The 27,604-nt window shown below is 47.1% G+C and overlaps 13 protein-coding genes across 13 annotated transcripts; 6 read left to right on the plus strand and 7 right to left on the minus strand.

The window, feature by feature from the left end:
* Nucleotides 1-1,393: 1,393 nt before the first annotated feature.
* Nucleotides 1,394-2,236, plus strand: ABOM_000177 (putative methyltransferase; the record flags this gene model as incomplete). The annotated part of the gene is made up of 1 exon (XM_022527307.1): nucleotides 1,394-2,236. One exon carries the CDS (start codon nucleotides 1,394-1,396, stop codon nucleotides 2,234-2,236), a length of 843 nt encoding a protein of 280 aa, XP_022394819.1.
* Nucleotides 2,237-2,644: 408 nt separating this feature from the next.
* Nucleotides 2,645-3,304, minus strand: ABOM_000178 (glutathione S-transferase family protein; the record flags this gene model as incomplete). The annotated part of the gene is made up of 1 exon (XM_022527308.1): nucleotides 2,645-3,304. The coding sequence occupies one exon, from the start codon at nucleotides 3,302-3,304 to the stop codon at nucleotides 2,645-2,647; it is 660 nt and encodes a 219-aa protein (XP_022394824.1).
* An 809-nt stretch (nucleotides 3,305-4,113) lies between these two features.
* On the plus strand, nucleotides 4,114-5,341 carry ABOM_000179 (trans-sulfuration enzyme family protein; the record flags this gene model as incomplete). The annotated part of the gene is made up of 2 exons (XM_022527309.1): nucleotides 4,114-4,260; nucleotides 4,331-5,341. 2 exons carry the CDS (start codon nucleotides 4,114-4,116, stop codon nucleotides 5,339-5,341), a joined length of 1,158 nt encoding a protein of 385 aa, XP_022394823.1.
* Nucleotides 5,342-5,598: 257 nt separating this feature from the next.
* ABOM_000180 (alpha-galactosidase D) lies at nucleotides 5,599-7,773 on the minus strand (the record flags this gene model as incomplete). The annotated part of the gene is made up of 5 exons (XM_022527310.1): nucleotides 5,599-6,310; nucleotides 6,365-7,163; nucleotides 7,217-7,273; nucleotides 7,325-7,623; nucleotides 7,670-7,773. The coding sequence occupies 5 exons, from the start codon at nucleotides 7,771-7,773 to the stop codon at nucleotides 5,599-5,601; spliced, it is 1,971 nt and encodes a 656-aa protein (XP_022395016.1).
* A 3,327-nt stretch (nucleotides 7,774-11,100) lies between these two features.
* ABOM_000181 (SDR family oxidoreductase) lies at nucleotides 11,101-12,129 on the plus strand (the record flags this gene model as incomplete). The annotated part of the gene is made up of 1 exon (XM_022527311.1): nucleotides 11,101-12,129. The coding sequence occupies one exon, from the start codon at nucleotides 11,101-11,103 to the stop codon at nucleotides 12,127-12,129; it is 1,029 nt and encodes a 342-aa protein (XP_022395017.1).
* A 997-nt stretch (nucleotides 12,130-13,126) lies between these two features.
* ABOM_000182 (uncharacterized protein) lies at nucleotides 13,127-13,620 on the plus strand (the record flags this gene model as incomplete). The annotated part of the gene is made up of 3 exons (XM_022527312.1): nucleotides 13,127-13,303; nucleotides 13,359-13,485; nucleotides 13,550-13,620. The coding sequence occupies 3 exons, from the start codon at nucleotides 13,127-13,129 to the stop codon at nucleotides 13,618-13,620; spliced, it is 375 nt and encodes a 124-aa protein (XP_022395014.1).
* Nucleotides 13,621-14,238: 618 nt separating this feature from the next.
* ABOM_000183 (MCT family MFS transporter) lies at nucleotides 14,239-15,636 on the minus strand (the record flags this gene model as incomplete). The annotated part of the gene is made up of 3 exons (XM_022527313.1): nucleotides 14,239-15,161; nucleotides 15,227-15,319; nucleotides 15,378-15,636. The coding sequence occupies 3 exons, from the start codon at nucleotides 15,634-15,636 to the stop codon at nucleotides 14,239-14,241; spliced, it is 1,275 nt and encodes a 424-aa protein (XP_022395015.1).
* Nucleotides 15,637-16,228: 592 nt separating this feature from the next.
* On the minus strand, nucleotides 16,229-18,333 carry ABOM_000184 (fungal specific transcription factor domain-containing protein; the record flags this gene model as incomplete). The annotated part of the gene is made up of 6 exons (XM_022527314.1): nucleotides 16,229-16,847; nucleotides 16,908-17,155; nucleotides 17,225-17,302; nucleotides 17,364-17,402; nucleotides 17,456-18,005; nucleotides 18,077-18,333. 6 exons carry the CDS (start codon nucleotides 18,331-18,333, stop codon nucleotides 16,229-16,231), a joined length of 1,791 nt encoding a protein of 596 aa, XP_022395012.1.
* A 1,468-nt stretch (nucleotides 18,334-19,801) lies between these two features.
* On the plus strand, nucleotides 19,802-21,299 carry ABOM_000185 (Zn(II)2Cys6 transcription factor domain-containing protein; the record flags this gene model as incomplete). Its single annotated transcript, XM_022527315.1, has 2 exons — nucleotides 19,802-19,858; nucleotides 19,965-21,299. 2 exons carry the CDS (start codon nucleotides 19,802-19,804, stop codon nucleotides 21,297-21,299), a joined length of 1,392 nt encoding a protein of 463 aa, XP_022395013.1.
* Nucleotides 21,300-21,556: 257 nt separating this feature from the next.
* On the minus strand, nucleotides 21,557-22,951 carry ABOM_000186 (alpha/beta hydrolase; the record flags this gene model as incomplete). The annotated part of the gene is made up of 1 exon (XM_022527316.1): nucleotides 21,557-22,951. The coding sequence occupies one exon, from the start codon at nucleotides 22,949-22,951 to the stop codon at nucleotides 21,557-21,559; it is 1,395 nt and encodes a 464-aa protein (XP_022395010.1).
* A 607-nt stretch (nucleotides 22,952-23,558) lies between these two features.
* On the minus strand, nucleotides 23,559-24,497 carry ABOM_000187 (uncharacterized protein; the record flags this gene model as incomplete). Its single annotated transcript, XM_022527317.1, has 1 exon — nucleotides 23,559-24,497. One exon carries the CDS (start codon nucleotides 24,495-24,497, stop codon nucleotides 23,559-23,561), a length of 939 nt encoding a protein of 312 aa, XP_022395011.1.
* A 1,179-nt stretch (nucleotides 24,498-25,676) lies between these two features.
* Nucleotides 25,677-26,137, minus strand: ABOM_000188 (uncharacterized protein; the record flags this gene model as incomplete). Its single annotated transcript, XM_022527318.1, has 2 exons — nucleotides 25,677-25,799; nucleotides 25,865-26,137. The coding sequence occupies 2 exons, from the start codon at nucleotides 26,135-26,137 to the stop codon at nucleotides 25,677-25,679; spliced, it is 396 nt and encodes a 131-aa protein (XP_022395008.1).
* A 982-nt stretch (nucleotides 26,138-27,119) lies between these two features.
* On the plus strand, nucleotides 27,120-27,575 carry ABOM_000189 (uncharacterized protein; the record flags this gene model as incomplete). The annotated part of the gene is made up of 2 exons (XM_022527319.1): nucleotides 27,120-27,404; nucleotides 27,453-27,575. 2 exons carry the CDS (start codon nucleotides 27,120-27,122, stop codon nucleotides 27,573-27,575), a joined length of 408 nt encoding a protein of 135 aa, XP_022395009.1.
* Between the last annotated feature and the right edge of the window lie 29 nt (nucleotides 27,576-27,604).

The following is a 27,604-nucleotide window of genomic DNA, read 5'->3' on the forward strand; positions in this document are numbered from 1 at the left end:
ACGTCAATGCTTGTCGCTGGCATTGTTTAGTCATGTAGTTTGTCATTGTCATCGACACCGGGGTTACATTTCCACTGACGCTTACATCTTGGCTCGGTGGAGCCGAAGCCCATTTCTCATTGGGTCATATGCTCTCTACTGTCGATATGCGTGTGTCAACAGCGGAACTCAACAAACGAACCCTGGGGACTCATTGCTTAGAGCGGATTAAGTTTAGTAGTGAATCATGTAAATCCTCTTGCGGTAAGATACAAAGCACTTTCTCTACCAACATGGGCAACAGACGGCCCTACAAAGCGGGAGCATGGATCTCCTAACAACGCTTTCCTGAACCATAACTAGCTATAATAAATAGGTCCTATCCTCACAACTGTGGATCTGTGAATGAAATATCATTATACTCACACAATCCCATCCCTTGTACTAGCCCATTCTCACCATGCCCGGTGCACGCTTTGCGGCAAACCCTATCATTATACTGGGTGATGAGAGAGCCAGGATTGGCAGGCATGAGATCCCATGTCGAGTGGCGATTGACGACGTGGTCGAAGCAATTACTATTATTCGTCCGGATGGCCCGACAGAGTACAAGTTCGATAGAAATGTATTATTCAATCCAGGAGAATCTGTTGAGTTAGATCCTTCGGGTGAGTACTTCGACGATGGAAAAAGAGAAGTGACCGTGACCAACACGTGAAATTGTACAGATAAAGATTGCTGCATACTGTCAACTCGACGAGGCGATCAATTTATTGAGGTGCCAAAAGCATAGATGGTTGTCTGCCCCCAGGTATCAAGTGTGACACGAATACACGTGTATAGGAAGAGTTATGCCTGACAGTGAAGGGCAACGGTTTTTGGGAAACCTCATCATTTTCTCTGGCGCGGCTTGCAATAAATGCCATGTTGCAGTTCTGCCCATATGTACGTATGCAGGCATATCTGCCGCTCTGTCGGAAACTACCGATGCAGCAGCATACACAGCATCTTATGGAGATAATTTCCTATATGAGTGACACTTTACCTAAAAGATTTGATCCTTTTTCCCTTGCACTACTGCCGCAATACACAACAGCACGGCCTATAGTAAGTAACAAGGGCTATTAGAGTCGCGGGCCGCGGGCCATCGAGTTAGCAAGAGCCCGGAGACTTTTACTAATCACGCCGGCATGGCGCAATCGCCGTCGGGCTTCCATTGGCTATGACGTCGGCCGACTGGCAGGACTTACTAATGCCATACAACGCTTCTAGAAGATGTATCAACTGTAGCAATGCCTATTTATATTGAGATCAGCCGTCTAGCATTCGGTTAATTCAATCATATTCGCTAGACGGACCATCTTACTCGTCATACTTCACTTTCCACATTGTCAACATAGCCAACAGTGTCAACATGTCCTCACAAGCAAACAACCCACCAGTACCACGCGGGCCGGTCGAGGCTGAGATAGTCTTTTTCGAAGACCCCGCGGATGGCGCCGCACCCTTCAACTACGTGGAGGAGCCACCGCAGGGACAGCCCCAACGCAACTTCGGTGAAGTCTTACGTAAAGTTCGCATTGCCGATATCCGAGGGCAAGAAGATCAGTTCAGTTTAGACCGCGACGCATTTCAAGTGTTACAAGGCATCCCCTCGGAAACTACCTACGAGACGTTCAATTCCGACGATACCGTCAAACAGTTATATTACCCCGAGGTAGAAAAGCTACTCCTCGATAAGGTTCCCGGGGCCCACAAAATCATCATATTTGACCACACCATCCGACGAGCCGACCCCAAGGCGTCACGCCAACCCGTCCAGCGAGCACATGGGGACCAGACTAGATGGTCTGCAGCTCAGCGGGTCCGGCGACATGTTACTGATCCAGAAGAAGCCGAAAAGCTGCTTCGCGGACGGTATCGTATTATCAACGTCTGGAGGCCGATAAATGGCGCGGTTGAATCGTTTCCCTTGGCTTTTGCCAGCGCTGCGACTCTAGGCGACGCGGACTTCGCCAAAGTTGAACATCGCTATCCTCACTTCAGTGGCGAGATTATGGGCGTGAGATACAATCCAAATGCTGAGTGGAAGTATCTTTCTGGAGTGGACGATGATGAAAGACTGCTTCTAAAGTGCTCGGATACGGAAGAGGGCATGGCAGAACGTGTGCCTCACACTGCCTTTGTGGATCCTCGCACCGCTCCCGATGCCAAAGGGAGGGAAAGCATTGAAGTGAGGACAATCGTATTTGGATAGAGTGAGGGAGATATGAACCAGACTTATAGCGATCCTTTTAGCCTTGTTGCGTAATCTGATTTTCTGCGGATCAATTCTATATACAAACTTGATTCAATTTGTCTAGCTGGAATATACCCTATTTCGAATGAAATCCTCTTGAACCATAGACAATATTACTTCAATGTCTCCATTGCGGCTGCTGAATGATATTTCTGAAACGGTCCAGCGTGTTATACATATATGTTGAGCCACACATCTGGTGGATTATACGGAAGACTTCTGTAAAACATCAAACAACAAATAGAGTCAGGGCATAATACGTAGGCTGCTACAGGAGGCATGATTCCAGCACAAAGATTATCAGAGTAATACATTATATCTAATGTAGACTCCTGTCCAAAAGCCAAACCCACATGTATATTCTCCTTACAAACCCGTCGACTCTTCAATCGCCCGGTCCTGATCCGCGAAAACCTTCTTAACAGAAGGCCTCTCACTCAACTTCTTAAACCACGCCGCCGCATGAGGGAAATCCCTATCCAAGTTCTCCGCATCCGTCGCATACTTCGACGCCCAGCGTTGCCAAGGCATGAAGCATAGATCGGCATAAGTGCACTTATCCCTAGCCAGCCAATCCCTATTCTTCAAAACAGAGTCCAGGACACCAGTTACCCGACGGATCTCATTTCCGTACCGCTCGATGACACTAGGAAGACGTTCTGGATGGGCGCGGTTGAACCAGCCAGCCTGTCCGTAGTACGGGCCTTGGCCTGACATTTGGAAATGCAGCCATGCCTTGGTTTCGTACTTGGCCGAGAAGTCGGTGTAGTTGAGCTTGTGTTCAGTATCGTAGTTATCGAGAAGGTATTCCACTATCGCGCCGGATTCCCAGAGGGTTATGTTTTTGCTGGGGTCTTCGATGGCGGGCAGACGGCCGTTTGGGTTTAGTTTGATGAAAGGTTCCTTCTTGACGTCTTGAAAGCTGACGAAACGAGTTTCATATGGAAGGTTTAGCTCTTCGAGGATAATGGCTACCTTCCAGGGGTTTGGGCCGTAAGGGTGAGAGTAGAGGATGATGGGCTGCATTTTCAGGATGTTTTTCGTGGAGGCACGTTGCTTGGATAGACTTATTGTTTTGATGGCTGTTGGACAAGTATTATACTCATACGGCTGAACCTACTATTTATCTCCTCAAGTCTGTTCCTATGTTGTTCTTGGTGCTGTGCCACAAGTCGTTCTGTTAGGGCTATGCGGGCTCTAGGCCGGGTGCCTCATTTGGAAAGTTTTTTGAGATATCGGCGAGCTCCACAAATGCCTTACCAGATATGTCAGCAACATTGTGTCCATATGGTTTGGTAGCTAAAGGTGGGTTGACTATTGTGCAAATCATTATCGCTGTCTCCATTTGGGACTTTTACAAAAATGACACTATAGGTCATCACCTACATAGGGTCGGCGTCTGGTGGGACCACTTCGGCGTTTGCGCATATGCCGAAGTCACCGACTTATCAGATCCACAGTTCGGCGTGTCTATAATTCCTTAAATCTAAATCACTACCAATGTAGTCAATCTCAAAGTGTATTTTGTACGAAATAACCCTTGGAGTGTTAGGAATCTTTCATTAGAGGTCCTGTTGTGACAGTATTCGCACGAGAAGGCTCGAATTCTTTTCAACCCCCTTTATGAATATCGACGCCCGTCTCGAGAGAACCTTTAAGCTTTTCTTTGCCATGAAATTGACTCATAACCTTATCTATGATCATCTTTATCTTTGAAACCGACGATAGCCAACTCCGTCCACGCAAGCTTTACAATTCCCACACTATGATATATCCCTTACGGCCTCACATTACGACATGCCGCATCCCAGTTCTACGTTAACACCCTGCTAACAATGTCCGATGACAACCTGGCCACCCAGGCACTCCATGCCGACAATGGGCTAGACGGAGAATCAGATATCGCCCCGCCGATCCATCTCAGCACAACGTTCCGGTACCTGTACAACACGGAGCAGGATGAATCTCTACCCGGGCCAGCAGTATGTCACCCAGTAGCAATGCTTCATCACCCATGAACCAACACAACAACATGAGTACTAACTGATCCAGCTCGGGAACTTCTGCTACTCCCGAGACCGCGCCCCAACGCGCACCCGGCTAGAAACAGTCTTATCGGCACTGATCCGCGGCCCAACACTAACCTACGCCTCCGGTCTAGCCGCCGTGCATGCATCTCTCGTATTCCTCAAACCGAAGCGCATCGCCATCGGTGATGGATACTACGGCAGCCGCCAGGTAGCCAATCTGCACCACCAGCTAACGGGCTGTGACATTCTGGGATTCGACCAGCTCGACGCCCTCCAAGAAGGCGACGTAATCCACCTCGAAACGCCGATCAATCCAACGGGAGAAGCACTCAGTATCAGACGGTTCGCAGACGAGGCACACAAGCGCGGAGCGTACCTAGTAATCGACTCGACGTTCGGTCCACCGGGTCTCCAGGATCCGTTTGCGCTGGGCGCAGACATCATCATGCATAGTGGGACTAAGTACTTCGGTGGTCATCATGATCTTCTGTGCGGGACGTTGTCGATCCCGCCTGCCAGAGAAGAAGCGTGGTTCAAGACTTTACATGAACAGCGGACTATTCTTGGTAGCGTGCTCGGTAGCATCGAGGTGTGGCTGGGACTGCGGAGTCTTCGGACGCTGGAATTGCGGGTACAGCGGCAGAGTGAGAATGCTACGGCTTTAGTTCGCTGGCTTGATACGTGCTTGAAGAGTGAGAGGGATAATGTGGTTAAGAAGACTGTCGCTGCTGTGAGACATGCGAGTCTCCAGAAGGGGGATCTGGGCTGGTTGCGGGAACAGATGCCGAATGGCTTCGGGCCGGTGTTTGCTATTGAGATGAAGACGGAGGAGATGAGTCGTGAATTGGTGGGCTTGTTGCGGCTGTTCCAACATGCAACTAGTCTTGGTGGTGTCGAGAGTCAGATTGAATGGAGGAGGCTGGTGGATGCGTCGGCGAAGCCGACACTTCTTCGGGTTAGTATTGGGGTGGAGTATTTGGAGGATTTGAAGAGAGACTTGTTGCATGGATTTGAGGCATTGATTAAGGATTAAAATTGGGCAGAAGTCTCAAGAAAGGTAGAACTGAATCTCCAGTTGGGACTTGGAGGATCTATACACGCTCCCGTAGCTAGTGACTTGGATTTAACCCTCCTTTTTCGCGGCTTTGAGGTTTGGGGGTGATAACGAATCAACAAGCCAAGGTAGCTCCTTTATATATTCTGTATGAGATGTGGTAAGTTTTAGCACACTTCGTAAGGCTTAATAGATCTTCTAACTTACAACGGTAGCAAGAATATATCTACGTCTAACTAAAACACCCTCAAGCCGACAAAGTCAGGTCCGTACGATGTGAACCCATTCTCGCCACCCTCGTTTCCAATGACAACGTCATTGTCTCCATCCTTCCATCCCTCCGTCAATACCCCTATTGTCGCAGCATCCCACCACCCTTTACCGGGCCCAAACAACTCACTATGCTGGCCACTCAAGGGGACCTCGACTCTGACTGGCTTGTTACCATTAATGCTCACAGTGAGATTTCGAGAGTTGGAACCCCAATCCCAGGCCGAGTCAAATGCAACCTCATTATTGATGTAGTCGATTGCCAAATACTTCTTGCCGGCGGTCGCGGGGATTACAGCCCGAGCCGTGCTGTTCGCACTGATGTTCCCTATCTTAGAGCCAATTGGCCGACAATATCCTGCGCCACAGGAGACAGCTTCTGCATCTCCAGTTGTTGTGAAGACTGTGTTCGGGTAGTATGTACCGTTGGGAGGGGTGATCGTGATGGACTCGACGGACTGCGAGGACGCAATAGTAATAGAGTTCGAGGATCCGGCTACTAGGGGTATCTGTGCAGATGCTTCTATACCTGATGCTGAGACCCGTGCAGTAATGGTCTTATTACCTGCCGTCGACTGTATTCTTATATCTTCAGAGCCCCCGTTGGATAGTCTTACTGTGATGTTGTACTTGGCACTTGTGGTGACACCGTAGATCGATTTAAACGTGGTCGAAGAACTGATAGTAGTGTTAGAGTAGCATAGAAGCCAAGGTATTTGAGCCATCACTCACCCAGTTGACGTAGCGAACGTGTCACCCGGATAGTGTCCAGAAGCTGTAGTATCTTGAAGCTCGAGTAGGATTGTTCCATGTCCCTCAACCCTTGCTGTATAGGACGTCTTAACATCTTGAGCAGTAGAACTATCCCAGATATTCTTCACCGCGCCAGCGTACTGTAAACCAATATCTGGGAGATCCAGAGTAAGGTCCCTCGACTCATTCTTCCAATTGATCAAGGCGGCCACGATACGGCCACCAGATAAGGGCCCACTCCATACTTCATAGCCTTCGTCTGACCAGCGTCGCCGGAAAGTGGCGCTCACACCCAGTGAATCCTGATTGTAGCCAATAACGTCTTCCTGTTTTAATATCTGTACGGACTCATCGTTTATGGAAGTCTTGTCGTCCTTCAACGCAGCTCCGATAGTCAAGGGACTCTTGAGAATCGCCCAGAGGGAAAAGTGCGTCTGTTCTTCTGGAATTGAGAATATACCGTTGCCCACCAAGAGCATATCCAGGTCGGGCCATTGGCCAGGTCCTGCAAAGCTAGTTTGAGGCACAGCTTGGTTCAACGTTCTGAAGATCGCCCTCCAGTGGGGGATGATATCATTGCCAATTCTCCACGAGTGACCTAGCGCGGGTGCCCACAGTGCTGGGAAATCAAGGCCCCACTCGCAAACTTGGAAAAGGATGGAGCGGTTCTGTGCTGCCAGGGCGTGCGACATGATTTCGAATCTTGGCTGTGGCGACGTGCTCGGTTCGTAGTTTACGTTGGGATAGTCCGTCGCGGCGTCGGAATAGCAGTTATCGTCTACATCCAGAGAACATTAGTAGTTGACGGTTCGAAGAGGGAGATTGCCGCACATTTCAGCGAGTCAGCCTCCCAAGTTGCAAAGGTCTTAGCATCTTGCTCCTCGTGGTCTATCCAAAAGCCATTAGTATTTGGCGATTAAGCATCTTGGAAACACACACATAGACTGCCGACATTATCGGGAGGACTCCCGCACAGCTTGATTCCCGAATCCCCATATACCCCGAAAAGAAGGTCGAGGTCGTGAAGGTACTGCCCAAGTGCGGGAAAGCCTTCCGGGAACAAGGTCTCATTCCAGGTCAAGGATCCGTCAGGCAGTCGATCCGCAACGCTCCAGCCACAGTCGGTGGTGACATACCGATACCCTACCGAGGCTAATCCTAAATCCACCAAGGCCTGGGCGTTAGAGCGCACAATAGCTTCGTTTGGTGAACATGAGTAGTGATTGTAGGTGTTCCACCTGAGTTGTCAGCTTTACTCAAGTAATAGGGGTTAGCAACTCATACCCCATCTGAGGGGTTCGCGCGAGCCCATTGTCCAACCGTGATTGCAGGCGCGGATATCCCAGCGCCACTGGCAGCAATGACAGAAAAAATATCTTGGGTACCATTCTGGTAAAGCGTTGTGTAAAACCCTGGTTTGGGGTCAGCCGCAGTAGAAATACTCTGCCGCAACATATTACGGCGGACTGACTTATGGCAAGCTAGGATTCCCCACCCCCACACCGACGGGTACGGAGGCATGATGGACTCATGTTCTGCAGGACGTTGTAGTCTGTGGTGTGCCGATTGGAGGGAAATCCAATCTGCGCATCGGGAATTTACCTTTTCGGGATTGCAGATTCAGATCCGCGCTTCTTGGTGCCAGGCCAGATCAACTTCCGCTACTTTTCGTAGCAATTAACTCTCCAATTCGGTCCAGCCTAATATATTCACTAGATATACGATTAAAGAAACAATCATAACTTCCAATCAGCTCACACAGTTGTATGAACTTTCTCATGGGAATGGTTCCATGCCAATTGATATACCTGTCCAGAGATATTCTTTCATATGCGCATTTACTACAATGTCGGAGCTGGTCTAAAGGCACAGGAAATGTCAGAAGCACTTAGTAGTATAGGATAGGTGCTAAAGCACTGTTCATTCCCGGCTATTAGGCAAAGGCTGGCACCCTCCGCTGAAAGATGATACTAAGGGGCAATAAGAAGAAAACTCAAAGAATGATAGTAAATGGGCGCAACTTTGATATGTTTCAGTTAGTCCTGGGGGATTAAACCAACACCTAGTTTAGCCATTCTGATTGCCTGTCCATAGTGCTAGGTATGTCAGAGAGACAGATGCTTTCCCCGACCTTGTACACTGTATAGTCATCAGTTGCGATCTAAGATATACAATGTAAGGGGCAATGTGAAGATTCTCACTGCCTTAAATCTTGGTCATTGGAGGTCATACCGGCTCGAAAAGGGTTGAACCAAAAGCCCCGTCTCCTAAAGTCAATGGGTTTATTGCATATGGTACAGTCCATCACGATGATTCGCAGCGGGTGAGTTGGGTGTAATGAGGGGGTTGGTAGAGTAAAAGACAGAGGTCAGGCGGATACCTGTTATGGTTACCACTGACACATGCCAAGGTGACAACGCATCCTTCGTTCACTTGTCCACCTTGCTGTGCGGGTCGTACTAGTTAGTGGCGCGACTTCAAGCTGCGAGACTGTCACTTGTGTTTTAAAATCACTGCTTGAACGGAATCGCTGCTTTTACGGCCTTTTTCTCTACAACGGATCAAGTAGACGCTCTTTATATTTTCACTGGTCTACTTTTTCCCTCGACGTCTCTAATGATGCTCTTCTGAGATCACCAGCAAGTACAGATGGGTAGTGATGAGTTCAGTATGACCAACGCCGCATACAAATTACACTATGTTTTCCAAAACAACTCCCGTTCACGAATAGTCCTGCAATTAAGGCTTCGAAATTCTGTTGGGAGTATATTTCCATGTGGTCGCCATAAAAAGCGACTCCCGGGAAATGAGACACCGGCTAATAAATCAAGCATAAGTCAGGCATCTTATCACCTAAACGATTCTAACACAAGACCTACCTGCCGATAACCAGTACAGCAGTACGATAACAAGAGGCGCGGACGATCTCAGAGCTAGCAGAAGAGCGCATTGAAAGTCTATCTTGCAATCCAACCCGTGAAAACCACAAATCCTTCCTTACCCACGGCGATCATCTACATGCGTCCTTTTTACGGAGAGAAACAATGTTTTGCCTAGCTTGCTTTCTTCTGGCTATTACAATTGGAAGTCCATCCACCATTTGCAGCCTTCCCGGCACACTTGGTCCCGTAACTCAGTCGGTTAGAGTGCTGAGCTAATAACTCAGAAGTCGAGAGTTCGAGCCTCTCCGGGACCATTCCTTTTTGCACTTCATACGCTTCCACCGCAAGAAGGGTGAGACCTTACACCCGAGCTCCTTATCCCGTTGACGCGAGTCAGTCAATGTCTATACCAATGTGAATACCATTATACGCTTCCCAATGGCCACATTCCGCCGCCATCACAGCTATGATCTTAAGAGGATCCTCCAATACAGGAAGACGCTATTAAACTCTTTTGTGAATTATATGACAAGCCGAATTTCCCAGAAAGCCAAGCTCTCCAATGCCATTATAGCCCGATGTTCGCTCTATTGGTGCGTCAACGCCTACTGGGTGTACGTGGAGAAGAATAAAGCATACCAAACTACCCATCAGGCATGATATAACAAAACCGTCCTTGATAGAACATACATTCACTCACCGGCCAAAGAAAACCAGAATACCTCTAATTTTGCCGTCGATTCTGCGACTCTGTATTCTCGGGGTCGATGGTTCCATGACAAACTTACTTTCAACATCATTTTGCAGACTGTATGCCCAACACATGGCTCACTTAGACTAAGGGCAACTTAATTCCTCCGGCCAATTCTAGACTTTACCATTCCAGGTGTTTCACCGCCGTAGGGTACATCGAGGATCATGCAAACGCGGATCCATGTGCGGTGGGGCTGGATTACACTTCCTCCAATCTTATTCGTGTTGACTTCGACATTTTCTTGTTATGGCTGGGATTCAAAGCAGACCTATGAGGCTGAAGGCCTGGAACATGTCAAAAGCTCCGCTACTGTGTTCTAAATGGGATGGCAATATACAGCAAGAGTCAATGGCAAGCGGGAATTCACAGATAGCCCAGCGACTTACGAAACGAGTGCGAGGACCTGGCCGGATTTTACCCTTTAACTCCGTTTCGGGAACTTTCCCAACCACGACCGGAACCCGGAAGGTCGCCTATCCACCTATCCGAGGCCTTAGGGCTTCTTCAGGATCCGATATTGACTTGGCTCCACCGAGGTGAACAACCTTAAAGGTTGCCATCGATCACTCCTTTCGTATGTCTTACAGCATAATAGCAGCGACGATATGTCGCGTTAGATCTTTGCAGCATATGGCTTAAGCCTATCCATACGATACAATGGCATAATGTACTGGTGTGAATTTATTGGCAGTTTCCCTGAACCTATGTAGGCGTGTAGTCTGGACCATTCAATCCGCCGTTGAGCTTCCTGACCCCACACAGAACGAGTCTATGTCGCTCAAATGTCTGGAACACAAAGTCTTAAGTCCGGTTCTTTCCTGGATTTGCAGTCTTGGCATCCATTTTGGGGTTACATGGCCCATAGTTGCAGTAATACAGAACCGCCGAGGATAATTTATAAGCCAGGGTGGTTTATTAGAGATATTCTAATCAGTAATCAGCTCACGGATATCGGTGGTTCAGATGGATAGATATAAAGGCCCAACTTCCTTAAACTGGTTCAAACAGTGACACAGTACACCAAGCATACTTGACCTTGACTGAATCAGACATTGAACTCTATACACTCCCTCTCTACAATGCAGCCACCCAAAACCATTCTTGTGACAGGGGCTTCCGGCTTCGTGGCAGCTCACGTTATTGAAGCCTTCATTTCCGCCGGTTATCATGTCCGAGGAACGGTTCGCTCTGAAGCTACAGCGGAGAAGGTCAAGTGCATATTTCCACAATACAGCGAGCAGCTAAGCTTTGCCATCGTCCCCGATATTGTCAAAGATGGTGCCTTCGACAAAGCAGTACAAGGTGTCGATGGAATCATGCATACGGCTTGTCCAGGCGCAATTGAAACAGAGAATAACGAGCGGGATATTGTACAGCCTGCGATCAATGGCACCATCAACATCCTCCAGTCCACTCGAAAATACGCACCTCAGGTCAAACGCATAGTCATTACCTCTTCCTTTGCTTCCATGGTCGACATGTCCAAAGGTACATGGCCCGGTCATGTGTACTCCGAGAAAGACTGGAACCCAATGACCTACGAAGAGGCTATAGGCGAAGGCACCACCAATTTGCAGGCGTACCTTGCCGCGAAAAAGGTGGCAGAGCGTGCTGCGTGGGACTTTGTCAAGGACGAGAATACGTCCTTTGACCTCGTGACCATTTTACCACCTTTGATCTACGGCCCTAATATCAACACGACGCATGTGTCCCAATTGAATGTCACCTCGACTGATCTATACCGGCTGATGTCTCCGGATTCAAAGCAAAGTGACCCCATACCGGACAATGGATTCTGGTCTTGGGTCGACGTGAGAGACGTTGCGCAGGCCCATTTGAAAGCGTACGAAGTTCCAGAGGCCGGTGGCGAGCGTTTCTTCATTTGTGCTGGAAATTTTAGTTATCAGCAAATTGCAGACATTTTGCGGGAGAAGGTCGCTGAGGTGAAGGACCGTGTACCTCTCGGGAAACCCGGATCGGGCTTTGGAGGTGTTGAGCTATATACACCTGACGCGGGGAAATCCCAGAGAATACTTGGTCTTCATTATCGTGGCCTTGAGGAGAGTGTTGTCGACTCGGCTTATGCCTTTTTGAAGCTGGAGAAATAGTCTGGGTGAGCACTTGCTTACTTGCATGCAGTGACTATTACAAGGAGCGGTTATCTTTGTGATATATGATTACCGTGTGACATCTTTGGAACCTTTTGATCTGAACTACTAGATGTCACACTCACTGATTGTGTACAGTATTAATCCAAGGCTATGACATTGCATCAATGTACTATCTGCCAATGCCCATGAGTTTTCAAGGAAGTGTAAGATTCAGTATTTCAGCAAAGCTTAGATAATAAGGCTTGTTCCGTATTAATCATACCTGTCAACATTACATGTTGTAACTTGTTTGCAATGTCAGATAATACTATTTCACCTGAACACCTACCCAGCTATTACATGCCGGCAGGTTAGTAGTTGGGTGGGTGACTACCAGCGAAGGCCTGCTGTTAAATGTGCACGTTTAGCGATATTTATTTTTATTTTTAATACTATTTATTCTTTGTTTGTTAGGTAGTTTAATGCCCTTGCCGCTTTTCTTTACATCTTTGCCGTAAAGCTCACTGACAGCACGTGCTCAGACCCACGTACTATATCATCCTATAGGAGACCAATTCCTGCCGGGATCGACAGTACTAGTAGTAGTATTTCGATCTGGCTTCCCTCCAATAGACCGTCCTCGTGTGTGTACTACTGTGTGGAGGGGCAACCATGCCGTCAGCCTACTAGCACACGGTATTTAATCTCCCCCATATCCCGCAGCACCAGTAATCCTTTCGGCACTTCTGAACTCCTTATCACTTATATCTTTCTTCCCAACTTTCCCTCCATAGTCAAGTACAATGTCGGACGACGGGCAAAATTATCAAACTTACGTATGTCTCTCCTGTCCACTCACTCTTCCTTTATATCCGCGCAGACTGAATCTAGCGGGGAGATCCGAGCATACATGGCACTTTAGAGGTTGAAACCGGCGATTGACATACCCTAGGATGAGCGAAGTGCCGGAGGATCCGGGACATCCTCTGTAAAGTGTTCCGACCTACGTAAAAATATGTTCGTCGTTATTAACGGCCGGCCGTGCAAAATCGTTGATATTTCAATCGATGCGAGCCAGTTTTTGACATATGTGAAAGGTCTGGACATTTTTACTGGCAGGGAGCTTGAATTGGAGTCTGGTTCTGGCGATTTCGTCCATGTCCCAAACGTGTTGCAACATGTGTATTCACTTGTAAGTCACTGATACAGGACAAACTGAAAAGTTACACCAATTTATATATGCATAGGTCAATGTCGATGAGGGGTTCCTAAACTTGATGGACATTGAGGGTAACCCGAAAGACAATGTCAAGGTACCTCCTGGCGACCTTGGTTCGCAGATTGTGAACGACTTTAATGACGGCAAGGAACTCTGTAAGTGGTGCTAGGACCTTTTATCATTGTTTAGGGGGATACTGATTAATTATTTCGTCTGTAGTGATTACTGTTCTGTCGGCCATGGGCGAGGAAGCTGCCGTTGCATGTAGGGAGGCTCCAAAAGGCACATAAAGGGTACTGGTGTGGTATATTCATTTTCTTCCTGTTTTTGCTTCACCGGAGGTTGCCGCGGATCAGGGTCCCAAACACTCGCAAACTATGCATTCTTCGGTTACAATGCTAGCCACACACTATCTTATAACTCCTTCGTGATTGTGTAGCAGCCTGCTTTGCCCTTCGATGTCTGGCTTAAAGTTACCGCTCTATTCATATTATTAGAGGTTATGATGGTGTAAGTACAACTTCTCCGGTCCACGCTCTCTTTTTTAGTATCGATGAGGTTGAAGGTACCTTCTATCTTTGAATCAAAAATGCACCCCTTACGTATCACCGTGGACGGGTGGGTGGGTCCAGCTCTCCAATAGTTCTAGTAGTTGAACTCCATACTACTAGTACTCGCACTAAAAGATCCCTGCTACAATCACGAGCTAAAAGGCACGCTGACACCCCAATGAAGGTATAGCGCCATGACTCGTAATACAGATAGAGAATAAATGCCAAGTATTCATGTTCGGGTCTCTTAATGACACGAGACGATTAGGCGAAACACGCCACACATACATTACGAACTAACTCACATCCACCATTCTCTCTATCCTCACTCGCACCGACTGCCTCCCAAAGTAAACCCTAAAACATAGTCTTCAGCCTCCACCCTGTACTAACCCCCCTCGCCAATGCAAAAAACAAACAAGCACAAGCATACACCAAACCGCAAAAGAGTATAAGCCCCGAATAATCCTCTTTCTCTCCGCCTGAACTCTGAGCTTTCATTATCTCCCCTGCCACAGGTATAGCAAACAGAGCACCAACACTAACCAACGAATACGTCGTTCCGTATCGCTTTCCAAAATCCTCCGTGGACGAGATCTGCGCAACACAAACGGGGGCAAGACTTATAGCGGAACCGCTCCAGAACCCAAAGAGTACAGCGTATGCCATGACTGCTGCGGTATTGGACCCGGCCGGTAACCACAGTGCGAGTGTGAAGACAGTACACACAAGCGTTGTGACGATCATGACATTGAACCGACCGTAGCGGTCTGCAAAGTAACCCGGGACAACGCGTCCGAGGATCGAAGCGGCGTTGAGAATTGATACTAATTGGTATGCCAAGCTCTCTTCCATACCGTGTGATTCAGCATAAGAAGTCAGGTAGGTCAGGGGAATTAATAGGGCGAAGTCGATTAGGAAAATGGCGACTGTGAGGAGGGAGAACGGGGTTTCGCGCAGGGCTCTAATGTCAATCTTGCCTCCGCCTAGCTTTTTAGGTGGCAACCTGGTCTTCAGGAGTAGGATGCATAGAATGCAAAACAAGGTGCATATGAAACCAGTTATTCTTATGGCCCATGCAAAACCGACAACTTCGGTGAGGTTCCATATCATGATAGGAAAAATAATACCACCGAAACCACCCGCAGTGGCTGCGATTCCTGTCGCCAAGGCACGGCGTCGATGGAACCAATGCGCGATGCAGGCAACACTGGGGGTAAAGACCATAGATGAGGAAATTCCACCGAGGACGCTGAAACCGAGCATGAACTGATAATATTCTAGCGACAGGCAATGTTTAATATTAGTGCGATGGACAATGAATGTTTCCTGAAATTAGACAAACCTCTGGCTACACTAAAAGCCATGAGAGAACCGACAAGTCCGATACATCCTGGAATAAGCAAGGGTCTGAGGCCGTACGCATCAAAAACCGGCCCTTGTCTGAGTTAGTCTTCAGTATTGGTATGAACAATAAAGAGTTTAGCCCAGCATACCAACTTGCACGCTTCCAAAGTAAAGGAAGAAGGAATACAGACCAAATATCCAACCGATGGAAGCTTTGGAGTATTCCTTCAACTGGTCATTTGCCAGCCAAGCTTCTAGGACACCCATTGTATTCAAAAGACCGAACGAGGGAACCATTGCGCACCACGACCCCAGCACCACGCTCCATGCTCGCCATCCGCCGTCTGGAAAATCCACGGCGATTTCCTGCTCAGTCGGACCTTCAAGCGATCTTGGGGTTTCGTCCATGGTGCTATTTGAGGGCTTTTGCGATGAGCTACACGGGCAGCTATTAGTCATGTTGCCTTCTTTTCGTTCACATGAGAATCCACAGTTTTCCGTCCACTACCCTAAGAGATTACCCGGTTTATATAAATGCGATTGAATGTTGTTTGATGAGTTAGGGCATGCCCAAAAGCTTCACTGCAAGCTAATCCATTTTCGGACGCCGAAGATTCATTCAGGATTCGATGTCCGCGGAACCCGAAAGAGCATTTTCTTCTCCTCCGTCCTCTTTCTTTCTTCTTTAATTGTCCTTGCTCCTCAACCTATTGATGGATTCCCAGAAAGTCCTTTAAGTGCCAGGATCTCAAAAATAGGCTCAACATCAAACACACTAAATCTCTGGCGGGAAACCACATTGAATGATGATATCTTCGGGCAACGCTAAAATTTTAAGAGAAAGGCATATCTTATAATAAGGTAATCGGAATTGTGATCAAACTGGTACATCACCCGGGGCCATGCAAGCTGCTGCATCCCAGATTTCTAAACGTCCAGAACAGATGGCGAATTCCTTTCCTGACGTTTGGCAGGGCAGGACACTTCTTACTCGAAATAATCAATTTGGGAATACTGAGAGATAGACAGCGGTAAGTCCACGGTACATGGCAGCAATGCCTTCGAATACCATATCCCTCTCCATAGAATGCTTTAGGCACTCAATTGCATGTCGCAGCTCTTCAATAAGCCTCCTAGCATCTTGGACTTCTGTGGCAGGCTCTGGACTCGCCATCAGAGGATAGCAGACTGAAAGACGGCTGGAGGCCATAGCTGCCCGTATTCGATGCACTAACATAAACATTGAGTAGCTAGCCTGCATAGCCGTACACTTAAAGTACGGCAAGGCACTTGGAGATCGCGCGCCAAAAAAGGTAAGTGGCACTGCAGAAGGAATAGCCAGGCTTTGGGTGGCTGTTGGTGAGTCATCGTTTCCTGAGCCCCCGGTCGACCGGGATGGTTGTGGACGGGGAAGGTTTCTAAATGCTCGAGCCACGGCAAGGGATGACTTCAAGCACCTGACAGAGGATTGTTGCTCGGTAAACGGAAATACGGCTTCAAAATTCAACGACACTTCCGGATATGGAGCTTTGTCATTGATAGCAGTAAGGTCGCAGTGCTTTTCGACAAACAGCGGAATATCCATGAAGGCTCTAAACCGATGGAGTCTGATCCATGCTCTGTGAAAAAAAAGCAAAGTTAGACCTTTAATTAACGTAAGCGTATATGGTATGACTCACGAGTGGAGCAAGAGATATGCGATCAGTCCCATACCCTGCATGGCAAGCCCTTCGGCATCGTCCTTACATGTTAGACCCATGTAGAACTCGGACTCTGTCGCCAGTGACATTATACGCGAGTCGAGTTGATGTATCTGATCGCGCAAGTCAATTGATTGTGTAGAAGCTTTATACACTAGGCCCAAGGCCCCTAGAATGTCGGAGACCGAGATGTAAGCTTCCTGAGCTTTAAGCAAAAGCGGCCATGGCTGATGAACGCGTTAACTATAGCTCTCTCATAGACAAACCGAGAGCGGCGTAGTGAGGATAATCCTTACCTCTGGACCATCTAAGAACGCTTTAAATTCGGGGTATGGAGTAGTTATCCTAGCATCATTTGCAGTAATGATGGGTGACTGGAGGTAGATTATAGATTAGGCTGTTGTCAAAAAGCTTGATCATTGTCTGGACTCTTACTGATACTTGTACGACTGAAGTATGATACAGTATGGAAATCTGTGATGAGTAAGTAACCATTTCCCACAGAATTGAGATCTGGAAACACTAACCGCGGACCACCATGCTCGTCGGTGTGCTTCTGAGGCATTCGAGTCCAAGCTATGGAGGCCGAGATCCATAGCCGTTGTAATGGCCTGGTTCGCTCGGGTGCGCATCCGGGATACATTAGCACATTGGCAATACTCATAGATACTCAGAGCAACGAGAGCCAGAACTGGATAAAGCTGAAACGGGAGGTCGGTGTGAAGACGGGCGTCTTCCGCATAGGAAGTTGCGTTGTTTCGTGACACAAGATCGTCAATCTCCTTTTCTGCACTGCTGAGGGCGGCTTGCGCATAGAGACGTGCATAGGCACGTCGCATCCAAACATGGCATTCCCCTGACGGTTGTGGGTCCTGAGGAGGCGGAATCAAGGAAAGTATTGCCGATAATGCTAAACTTAGTGAAGTTGTCGGCCAATAAGGCAAACAGGACTTATCCACCGTGCTGGCCTCCGCAGCCGAGGGCTGGAAGACTTCCGGCCTGTCCTCATACTGTGGACCTACGGAAGCTGGTAACAACGCTAAATATGGATGGATGTAGATATAATATGCGTTCACTCTGACTCTAGTTAGCCGGCACGGGAAATTTGTCGAAGGTACTCAAGTAAGCATTATACGTGGAGGACTTACATATCTTTGTCAGAGATATAGACCCGCAAAACAGGGTTTTCTATCTCACTAGGAGGCTCTGTATCCTGAGGACCCCAAAGCAAACCTGGGTCCACACTGAGGCTCTGCTCTCCACTGAAAGGTGTAAGGAGACCAATGATATGCCGCAGACTGGGATCCGCCTCTTGACCAAAACTCGTGTCCCCTGTACCTGAAACATTTGGGCACTGAGGAATGTCGACCACAGTGCCGGAAGTCGATGGATGTGATGAAGACATGGAAGAGCGAGGTTCGCTCACGCGTTGGACTTCCTTATCATTTTTAGTGCTGCGCCGCGGTCCGCCACGGCGACTGGGACGGTAATAGCAACCACGATTTCTTTCAAAGCACTGTGATAACGGCCAGCATCAGCGATCTGAATCTCTTATGCGAGCTTGAGATCAGGTGACCCTACAGGTTTACAAGGCTGCTCACCGTCGCAACGTGTTTTTGATGCACGACTGCACGCTAGTCAGCACACTGCTATCAACACGCCGAAGACAATACGGGATTATACCAGGCGAGACATGCAGCTTTAACCGGATGACTTATCACTCGCGGCATCCTGTCGGCAGAAGCGTGGTCAGATGTGATTCATCAGTGGATCTTTAATCCGGCTACCAGATTAGGTGAAACACTCCCCACGTGATCAAGCGAATTACACGGCCACGCACAGTTCTGCTTATTAAGAGAATGGCAGCTTAACTATGCACAGCGCCGTGGGCTCATGGTATTAATTTCAATTTTCAGATTAATCAGTTCATTACATTTAGCTATAAATTTCATACTATAATGAAAGGACTTGGGTCCCTTCGTCCTGTAGATATAACTCAACAGCTATCATCCGCCTCAGAATGCTGCGTTCCAGTAGTGATTACTAGTAAAATATATAATCGCTTTTTACCCGACTAAGAGCCCAAGTTGGTGTTTTGCACATGGTCTTTTTCTCCTGCCTCTAATGCTTTTAAGTTCCGTCTTCCTCTGATGAAATCCATTAAATACTAAAATCTATGTACTGGAACCGCTAACCGACTATCCACAATATGACTAAACATCCGAATGTAAAGTGCCCTCGGGCTAGAGCTTGCCGGCTCCGTGTTACGCAGCGTTGCACAATGAAGGTAAATACTGACATATCTGAATGAGTTATTTATGATGCAGTTATCTTACTGGTTATACGCAGCAATAGTACATCTGTTGTGAAAACCATTGGAGGTATGCCCGTGACGCGCCAACGAAAATCCCTCGTTGGATTATGAGTCCCACTTATGCCTAGCAATGTTAATGTTAATATGTACTATCGTCAGTTAACCTTAAGGTTCGGTTTAGGTCACTAGTTTCCATCCATGCTCCACCAGGTGGAGTAATCATCCGTTGGTTATTTGGAAATGGGCAAAAAAAGAGAAGAAAAAAAGCGGAATCACCGACATATACAGCGAAACAAAAGTAAATTGATACAGTAAGCGGATGCACTCGGTCAAGATTATGTTACACGGACAGCCCTCTAGAGAATCGCATCCCCAAGGTCACGGGGTGACTAGTCTCAAAGTATGAAGACAAAGAGGATCCCTCCAGCTCCCAAATACTGATTACTACCCTTGCTCACTCAGCTTGTGCCACTGCTCTCACTCCTTAATTGCCTGCCCTCGTTGTACTGTGCTATTGTATCTGCCACCACATTCGCCAACCCAGGTTACCCGAATCATCATGGTGGGGGTTTCGAACAGCAAAGGATGTCGCATGTGCGTGAATCGCAGAATCAAGGTGCGTATCCACTGTACTATCCATTCTTGAATGGAGTACTCCGTTTGATGCCAGAACAAAATTAAACAGCGCCGTGCGGGGTAGGTGGACTAAGCTGGTCTTATAGTGCGATGAGACTCGTCCTCAATGCCTGCGATGTATCAAGAGAGGCTGTGAATGTCCGGGGTATAATCGTCACTTCAAATTCCGCGACCAGACACAAGCTCTGCAGCAGCGATACCGACGAGAGCCTCTGGGATGCCCCAGTAGAACCCCTCCAAGAGTGCAAAGGCAGGAACAGACTCAGCCAGCAGAACTATCTGAACTCATCATTGACGAGGTCTTTGCTCCCGGTCTGACCTTTGCAGCGCTGGACATCCAGACAAAGGAGCGGTTTAATGACTTTCTTGATTATTACTTTCCAGCGTATTCTATATGGTCCTCCCTACTAGAGGTGAACTGGATGGACTTTGTACGCCAACAGGGACTAACCTGCCCACAAGCGTTGATTTGGGCAATCCGAGCACTGAATACATTCCATATGGGAGTTGTTCGAGGTGACAAAGGAGTTATCGCCTGCGGTCGACACATGTATGGCCGAGGAATAAAGCATCTTGCATATATCCTGCAGACACCCGCTGCGCTCACCGATGAGACGCTAGCGGCTGCGATTTTGCTTGGAGGATACGAGATGCTGGATGAGAGCTGCAAGAATTCTTGGGTACTCCACTGCGGCGGTATCCGCTACCTTATATGTGCCCGTGGACCTGCTGCGCATAAGCATGGTATAGGTCGTACTCTTTTGCTGTCCTTTCGGAATTTTCTGGTCACGGAGGCTTTTAGGCAAGGAGGGCCATGCTTTTTAGAGAAACCAGAATGGTCATTGACAGCCAATGAGAGTTCCGGCATGGAAAATGAGAGAAATGGATATGACCTGGTCGACCATGCCACGGAGTTCATTTTCAACGAGATAGTTAGATGTCCAGGTTACTACGCAGCTACGAGCACTATCATCGAATCACAGGCAAATATTAAGCCTGCGGATATAGGCCAGCTAATTAGGAAAATGACTGGAGCGAAAAGCCGACTAACCTGGTTGCACACAAGGATTGGTTTTGCTTCTAATGGGGACACAACCACGACGTCTCTGGGGTCATCTACAGCGATGACTCTATCGGAATACGCGAAGATTGTAGCTGAGCAGCCTTGTATTAGTATCCTGTCATCAGTTCTGGCCCTTCTTGACCAGCTTATGACTGTACTCGAGCTACATCAGAACAGCCGATCGCGTCTTGAATTCCAGAGTGAGGATGATTGTGTACAGACTAATCACCAATCACGCGATTCATCGACAGATTTAGCACTGAGGGTGAAGATGCAGGAGGGTTTGAACAAGTTCTCAGCAGCGATGGCCGTTCCGAGTATACGTGGCGTTGCCATACAAAGCGTTGAGGAGGTGTGACCATAAAGGTATACAGTATATCAGCAACATCATATAATAAATGAATCTGGTAGAGAAAGCAGCCTTATGGAGAGTCTTCAAATCCAGTACAGCTTCAATAACCGCAGGGCAATCCCAGAATAACTTATGATTAAACATAGGCAATTAGTCTATATTCTCAAGAAAGCTTTTATCGCGACATGCTTTTCTTTCCACCGAATTCGATTTCTTCCAGAAATGAATATGAAGAGCGCACTGTGATACAATAAGTTGTTAAACTATCTCTGCCGTTGGGAGGTACTCTGAAAGATAAAGTTAACCAACGCCTCCCTGCCGTCCACCTTGACAGGTGCCTCTGTGTGCAACGCCCCCCGTACATCTTTCCTCTCAAGTTCTAGCCCAAGCCTTTTCCCATCCGATTCCAATTGATCCGCTACATGCGGAGGGATCACCTCGTCACTCCCTGCAGAAAGCAGAAGAATTGGAGGAGGCGAGCGAGGGGACTCCGCACTTGTACAACGGCGCCCAGACTCGGGCAGCATCGTCACTCTTGACCTACCCCCTTGAATGACCGCATTGCTTTGCTCCTTATTCTGGTCCCACCAACGAGCAATCCTCTCCATTGCGGTAGTACAACTCCAGTGGTTCCACGAAAAGGGCCACAAATATCTATACGGGAGCCATTTCTGTGGGTATAGACTTATAAGCATATCCTTGATGCTGGAGGACGGTGCTTCCAGAATCAGTCCAGCGATGGTTACTGGACGAGAGGTTCCCATCTCATCCACAGGCGACTGGTCACGATGGCGGGAAAGATAAGTTGCAGTAGCACTGCTCGCAATGGCCGAGCCGAGACTATGCCCCCAGAGGATGACCTCCAGATCGGTGTCTGGTGCGGTATACGTTTCCGATACCCAGTCGAGGAACGCCTGCGCGTCAAGCTCAATGCCGGATTGCGTTGCGCGGCCCGAGGAAGTCCAGTAGCCGCGGTATGATAAGGCCACTATGGTGAACTCAGTGCCATCTGATGAAGATGTAGATAACGGCATAGATTTCGTTTTTTCCTTGATTGTTCGTAGAACCTGAGAAAGGAGTGGCAAACGAAGGGGGGTTGAACCGCCATTACCCTGAAAATAACATATTACGACTGACTTTCTTTTTTTCATTGTCGTATTTTGCGGATCGCCTTCTCCAGGAGTCGCGGATGCAACACGACCATTATGGCTGTGGACTGGGATGCGACCTTCACATACCGCCAGCTTAGTCCCGTCCAGACTCTGGATCTGCCTCTGCGTCCACTGGACCGGCCTACATTCGGCCTCATAGTCCGCGATCTTCTCGGACCGTGCAAGCGGTGGCAACCATGAAAGGTATAGAAGTTTGTCTTGTAAGACAACGATCCAGAAGCATTTCCATGTCCAGAGAGCGAGCAGGAGTCCGACGAAGATAAGGGGCGGCACAAGCAGAGAGGGAATAGCTGTAGTGACGAAGTTGCGCGGCCGTTGGAATTTATACAAGAATGTCTTCTCTTTTGATCGATACTCGGTGATGCAAGTAGTGCTGGAGTTCCGATTAGATAGGATGTGATAGTGCGAACAGCCCGGACGATTCCATCGTCCAATGTAAACCTGGGACCGTGTGGCTTTGGAATAATTGCGCCATATGCGCTTCATACTCCATGCTTTTATCATCAACAACCAGGATAATGTTTGGGAAACAAAATGTGTGAGATTAAGGTGACTGACGGGTCACGAGGAAAATGACAGATACGTTCGGCGTCAGACGGCGCAGTGGGAGAAAATCGCTCGGCAATTGGCAGAGATGTCTTGGCGTTGTATTTCCACCTCCATACATCTAATTTCCACATTCCACATTGATTTTCATTTCTAGCATGGTAATAGAAACCCTAACACCAGGTACTTCAACAAGACAAGCAATGTGCCTTAGAGAATAAGTACAGGTGAACTACATGCATAAACCCTTTGCAGCACATTTCATGCAGAAAAATCACTGACACATTATATTTTTACTAAGCGTTGACTACCCAGCCCACAGTACCCTGAGAACTGGTTATGCGAGAATTATTGATTTGTTAAAAACTATATTGTATATAATCGTCACACACAGAAGCCAAGACCTTTCTCGTATTCCACATCTCATCGCGGGTTGTAGTAAGTACATAAGAAGCCTTTTCCATGCAGGTATTCCTCCCAAGGTATAATTACCTCCTATGAAGGCTGACGTGACCAATTACTTGCTATGCTGCTTGGAAAGCAGTCTCTAGATATCAAGTCTGAGAGCGACTATCTTGCCCCCCTTATGGTTCGTGTTGTTAACAGGCCCCTGTGTCTCTCCGCCCGTCGTGATATAGAGCACATTCGCATCGTACTTGGTCCTCCCAACAGCTGCAGACGTAGCAGTCATCACGGCAGTCGAGTTTCTACCCCCTGCCACGACATGCGTTTTGCCATTATGGGATACGTTTGTTATAATATTATCCGTCAAGCCAGCAAGATAAGCCCCCGAAGAGGTAACGGCAAAATCATCAGCCAACACTCCCTGCGCGATGGTTTCGGGCTGTCCAACCGTATTACCAGACGCATCTAAACCAACGCGGTAGAGCGATCTCTGGGGCGAGTTCACGTAGTAGACATGACTGCCCAAGACTCTGATACCATTGACTCCAAGTGTTGGTCCTAAGGCTGTGCTTGTGGCTGTTGTGTTGTCCCTTATCAGAATGTCATACGTCCCCTGTTGGATGTCCACGCGCCAAATAAGGCCCAAGGATGAGTCCGAAATCACTAGCGATGAATCGTTCAAAGCTGCTATCCCGTTCAGAGTCCCAGCTGGGATTGTGATATCGATTGGGTCGACTATGGGCTCAGTCATACTCAGATCGACCTTCCAGAGAGAATTCGAAGCGATTGTCACAAAGACATCTCGGTCGATCTCGGTGATACCGGTGATTGTGCCGGGATTTTCGAATTGGTGGATCAGATGCGCATGGTGTGAATCGGTTCCATTGAATGGATTGATTTCCCACAGCTGGGCCAAGTTATATGCCGTGACGAGAACGTTGCCATTAGAGCGAACGGCAATATTCTCCAGCCAGGTACCGTTCGGAAATTGATACACGTCTCTCAGACGTATCGAGGGGAATGCCAAGACCGAAAGGCCAAAAGACAAACAGATACAAAAAGGTATGGAATATGAAAGCATCGCGTTGTGACAGAGTTCCTTTTTCCAATGGATATAATGCTTGACAAAGGCCTGATATAAGATGTAGCGTTTATATAGAATCGTGAGGCCCAGGCTATGGTATAGAGATATCACACCAAAGTGTTCAATAGCGGTAGGATTTAATGAAATTCGGAAGGCATGCGATCACGCCAATGTTTAAAAATCCCAGGGTCAGTTGGAATCGGTAAGCAAAACGGAGTTTAGAGACATATCTCGGAGTTATAATGCCCTTCGCAGTGAATATGTACGTACTTGGCTTTTCTTGGCCGCACGCTAATGCAGGCTGCTTACACGGCGGACCGCACTTCTCCACTCCACTACTTAACCTCGTCCCTCTCATCGGGGTACACCTATTACTTTAATTTGACTCATCACCGAGTCGTGCGGTGGGTGATTAGTCTATTGCCTTGGTGGTCTATTTAACTAGACAGACTGATCCTGAAACAGTTTCTGAAGGTACCGCCCTCCCTTTTCCTTTGCGGACATTTAAGAAGAGGGTCACTGTAGGCGGCCTGTCATCTTCTGTTTTCTATAGTAAACAGCCTATTTTGAAGCAATAATATCTCAACCAATTCAGTTTATCTCTACTTGAAAATTAGTATATAACTTACTATATAGTAGAATAGTTATATATAAACAGTATAAAGCTTTTTAGACACTTACTACCAAGTTAAGATAAAATATACTATATTTTATAGTATATAGTAAGAATATATATATTCCAGGACTATTTTTTACTTATATTTGATTTATATATAAGATATATAATTATATTAGTATAATACCTTGATTGTAAACTGAAATATCTTATAATAGTTGAGATATTATTGCTTAAAAATAGACTGTTTACTATAGAAAACAGAAGATGGCGGGCCGCTTACAGTGGCGGCTTGTTTACCAGTTACGTTATTTCTAGTGAATATTACTCTTCCTGAAGCAGGTATGGCATGTCCTTATAATTTACTTAAGGCAATATTAGATAATTCCAACTAGAGATGTCAAAGTAATTTAAAAGAACAAAAATTTGAGTGTGATATTAGGAGTGTTGCAAATGAATAAGAAAAAAGGATTAGGTAGATAAAGATGAACGTGCACCAAACCAAGACCATAAGATAACTTCAATGACTATCCTGGATGGAATGTCCTTTTCTTCATCCATCATTTCTCCTCTAACTGTTGCAAACATGTGGCCGATTCTGAGAGAGCCACGGCCACGGATTCCTGGAATCTGTTTCCCTGGGAAACCAATGCACTCATGAAATTTCCTCCAAAATGTTTGACCTGTATACAATCATATTAGTAAGATAAGTTCTTTTTTTAAATATATCCACTCTAGTGTTACCTACACATTCTGAAGACTGCAGCCATTCTAAGGGATTCTGAGTAAGCTCTGCAGTATCGTTGAGCTGACCAACTTCTTCGGCAATACATGATATAAAGCCATCCAGCTGTTCACGGTTCTTCTCATTGGATACGGCCAAGATATCAAAGAAATTTCCGAGTTCCTTTTGCACAGCTTCTTTAATACACGTTTGTTGGTCACGCTTCTCAAGGTTGTGAATTGGTGTAGCGAAGGTAAGGCCTACAGCGGCGAGCGAAAATAGTGTCTGAATCTTCATATTTACACACTCTTGGATGATCTCAACTAGGGAGGTGAAAGTGATTTCCAGTAGAGAAAAATATGTGTGATATCAGGAGAGTTGTTAAAAAAGAAAAAAGAAAAAAAAAGAAAAAAAAAGAGGGCTAGTGAGAGAAAAGAGAGAGATACGTTATGAAACAGCAGATCCAGCAATGGCCCAGATTCTTATACCTTGACAGCAATGCCTCAGGCAGGAGGAGGTTCCACTTCTAGCCATGTGAATTGGGTATTTGGTGAATAAAATGTAGACCTTAACCAAGGGCATTCTTTGGAGCATGATTGCTGAATTCTAAAAACGTGTGGCGCGAAAACACAAGCTGAAGTTTAAAACCTTTGGTGGGGACTGTCCAAATGGAGGATGACCATCGTGATCGGCAGATCCCAAGACCCGGATTGAGATATGGCCCACACACTATTACAGGGTAGCGTGAACAACTCATAAATTATAAATATATCTAGCTTTGTACACTTCACTACAAGTGCCCAATATCCAATCCTTGCTGTGGAAACTATTTCTGGAGAAGTAATTGCTCCCTAGCGTCTCCAGCCATATCTATTGAACTTTGGGCCCCAGAACTATACGAAGAAAGTCTGTGAGAAAGACTCAGAAGACTAACCCTATCCTATAATAATCCCGCTTCTGTTAACAAATTGCTGATCTTAATAGATTGGTATCCATATATACACTAACCTGAGATGGAATGACCACTTCCCTGAGTTCTTGCCAAGTCTAAATATTATTGGCTATTTGGTCAGAATTCTACTCCTAAAGAAGGTATGGAATTTTAAACTTATATTTTATTGAACAAATACCAATTTACGTGGCCACAGAAGTGGTGGGACCTTCTCCTGTCTGAGGCACTGCAGTCAAGGTATAAACATCTGGGCGATACCACACGTTCAAACACATCTTTCTCCATTGGAAAATCAGTTTCACCTCCCATACTCAACAGTATCCAAACATGAAGATCCAGATCCTGTTTCCGCTTACCGCAGTGGGCCTCGCCTTCGCTAAACCAATTCACAACCTCGAGGAGCGCAATCCTATTGAAGACACCCTCACGTGTGTCAGGGATGGTGTGGAGGCAGAATTTCAGCGCGCGTGTGAGAACGCTGCTGACACATGCAGAGACGGTTTGTACGAGCTGTCCGAATTGAGATCATGTATAGACACAGCTACTACCGAAGCCGCCGAAAGTTCCCCATTGAGAATTCCCATACGTTTCTTAACAGGATATAAGAGCTGTGTAACACCAGAGTGGGTGTATAAGGCTTATCTCACTAATGTTATACAGCTCGACCGCGCCCCTAAACTGGGAAATCTGCAACCGGAACAGTTGCAAATTCTGCAGGAAGTGATCCCGCAGATTGAGAACAATGTTTTGCCCGGCTATATTAAAGGATTCAATCTGAATTGAGGATGATGCTTGATTCCTAGTCCTTGCCT

This window comes from Aspergillus bombycis (genome assembly GCF_001792695.1).
Source record: "Aspergillus bombycis strain NRRL26010 chromosome Unknown contig00001, whole genome shotgun sequence".
NCBI classification, from domain to species: Eukaryota; Fungi; Ascomycota; class Eurotiomycetes; order Eurotiales; family Aspergillaceae; genus Aspergillus; species Aspergillus bombycis.